The sequence below is a fragment of the Elaeis guineensis genome, chromosome 11 (assembly GCF_000442705.2).
Source record: "Elaeis guineensis isolate ETL-2024a chromosome 11, EG11, whole genome shotgun sequence".
NCBI classification, from domain to species: domain Eukaryota; kingdom Viridiplantae; phylum Streptophyta; class Magnoliopsida; order Arecales; family Arecaceae; genus Elaeis; species Elaeis guineensis.
Window position 1 is genome coordinate 6,962,530 of NC_026003.2, and position 2,238 is coordinate 6,964,767.

At 40.5% G+C, this 2,238-nt stretch overlaps 1 protein-coding gene across 1 annotated transcript; it reads left to right on the forward strand.

Annotated features, from left to right (window-relative positions):
• Positions 1 to 203: 203 nt before the first annotated feature.
• Positions 204 to 1,122, forward strand: LOC105053523 (uncharacterized). The gene is made up of 2 exons (XM_010934731.3): positions 204 to 493; positions 598 to 1,122. The coding sequence occupies exons 1-2, from the start codon at positions 322 to 324 to the stop codon at positions 837 to 839; spliced, it is 414 nt and encodes a 137-aa protein (XP_010933033.1). The 5' UTR covers positions 204 to 321; the 3' UTR covers positions 840 to 1,122.
• Positions 1,123 to 2,238: the final 1,116 nt, after the last annotated feature.

The window sequence follows — 2,238 nt, forward strand, 5'->3', positions numbered from 1 at the left end:
GTTGAATTGAATCGATCTTGAAATTTATCTATTCTATCAAATCGAATCTGAATTTGAAATATTAAAGTTCCATCAATTTCTGGCCGGGATTCAAGTTTAAATATTTTAAATCAAATTAAGCTTCAAACAACCCGGCTTGGCTGGATTATAATATCCCTTATAGGATGGAATCTACCGAGACAGTCGTGCTCTCATATGTTTTTTTGTAGCTTTAATTAGCGAACTAGCGACGATGAAGCAGAAGCCGTTAGCCCCTTCGCTCGCCCTAAACAGAAAGAAACGCTCATATTATTAAAACAAAAATCTTTTTGAACGAGAGAGATGGCATCGGGCGACATCCAGGACTTCTACCGGCAAAGGAAGAAGGGCGCCGCCGCCTCTGCCGCCACCGCCAAAAAGAAATCCGGAAAGCCCCGACGCGGCGGCGCCACCGTGGGAGCTGACGCGGCCCAGACCCCTTTCATCGTCTCCCACGGATCCCCCGATCTCCAAGGTGGTTCACGTCTTTCCTCCGTCCAAAACCCTAACCCTAACGCTAACCCTAGTTCTTCGGTAATTGCAACAGATCGATCTGATATTATTTATTTTTCTCGTTAGATGATTACGGGCCAGAGGAGGAGAAGCTCCGGCAGTTCGACATGGACATGAGGTACGGACCCTGCCTCGGCCTTACCCGCCTCCAGCGCTGGGAGCGCGCCTCCGCCATGGGCCTCCACCCGCCGCCGGAAGTCGGCGAGCTCCTCCGCCAAATGTGGCAGGACGAGCTCCGCCGCCGATCGTCGGAGCCAAAGACTAAGCCTAACCCCGTGCTGGAGTGCCTCTGGGAGGGCCGAGTCTAGAAGAAGGAAATCACCAAATCCTTATCCTACGACCAAGAAAAGGTACTCCTTTGAGCTTAGTTATAGGAGAAAAAAAAAAAAAAATGGTGGTGAAGCAGAGAGTTACAGCCTCCTTTCTTCTTCTTCCTTTTTTTTTTTTTTTTGTGTGTAAAAAAAAGGTTTTTGACTACTATTATGACGTTTCGTTGATCTCAAATGCTGAAATTTATGGTTTTTCCTATAATGTGGTATGCTTCCGTTGTTGTGAATTAAAATTATCCGCTATAACGGATACTTTTTGTTATATATGGTATCAGAGTACGGTTATACTATGCTAATTATCAGGAGGGATGATATTTGGAATTAGCTAATAATAGAGGATGAGATCTCTTGGATTGGCACAGGGTTTAAAAAAAAAAAAAACTCAAGTGATTCTGATAGTTTGCGGGCAGTAAAGTACCATGATTAGTAAATTCTCGAGTCATAGGTCGAGTGAAGACTAGTTTCTGTCACCTTCTTCCATAGAGACCAGAAGAGGCAGAGAAAGAAAGAAGGAAAATGAAAAGATGGAGGTGACTGGATGCTTAACCGTTAATGCATGCCCTTGGTGTATCTTTGTTATCAGATATCTCAACTATGCTGTTCTGGTCCTGATTGATAAATACCCTTGTTATCTTGTAGTTGTGCCTAAAATATTTGCTTGAATGATGGATGTTTCTCTCTGAAAGAAAAGGCTTTAGTCTATAGGATTTAATTGTTTTATCAAGTATATATGATAATGGAAATCCTGATTTGTAGCGGATAATTGGATTGAATTGTTTTTCTTGCATATTAAAAGAGGAAAGTACATGGTTACTTATTTTTTCTTTATTTTTTAAAGATCAAATTTGCTAGGATACGGAATTTTTTTTTTTTCACGTCCATATTCCGCAAAATGTACTACAAAACATAACCCTTGGGTCTCGTTGTACCCATTGTCAGCCAAATTCTTGTACACCAATTATTTCCACTACACTTGGTGTTAGCTTTTCCAAATCCTTATATCTGTACAAAAAAAAGTTCATAATTGAAAATATTTAAGAGCTGTAAGATAAACTGAAATTCTCGAATACTGCATTGCTATTACTTTTTTTTGTTTCAGAAATGCTGAGGGTAGCCCAAACCAGCTTTTATCCTACTTGTGTTATTTTATACCTTAATGAATCTCCAGTATCCATAGATTTGAATTCTGAAGAGCTTTACGTCAGTAGCCATGACTGGAGCAGAACCTAAACTTATATCTTGAGGAAGGACAGGGGAATCAAAGTGTTGTTAGGTATGCTAGTTTGTGACATGTTGATTCACTTGATAAAATGGCACGTTCAACTGCATTTTGCAGATTAAAAGGTACATCAACTGAACCATTTATTACAGAACATAT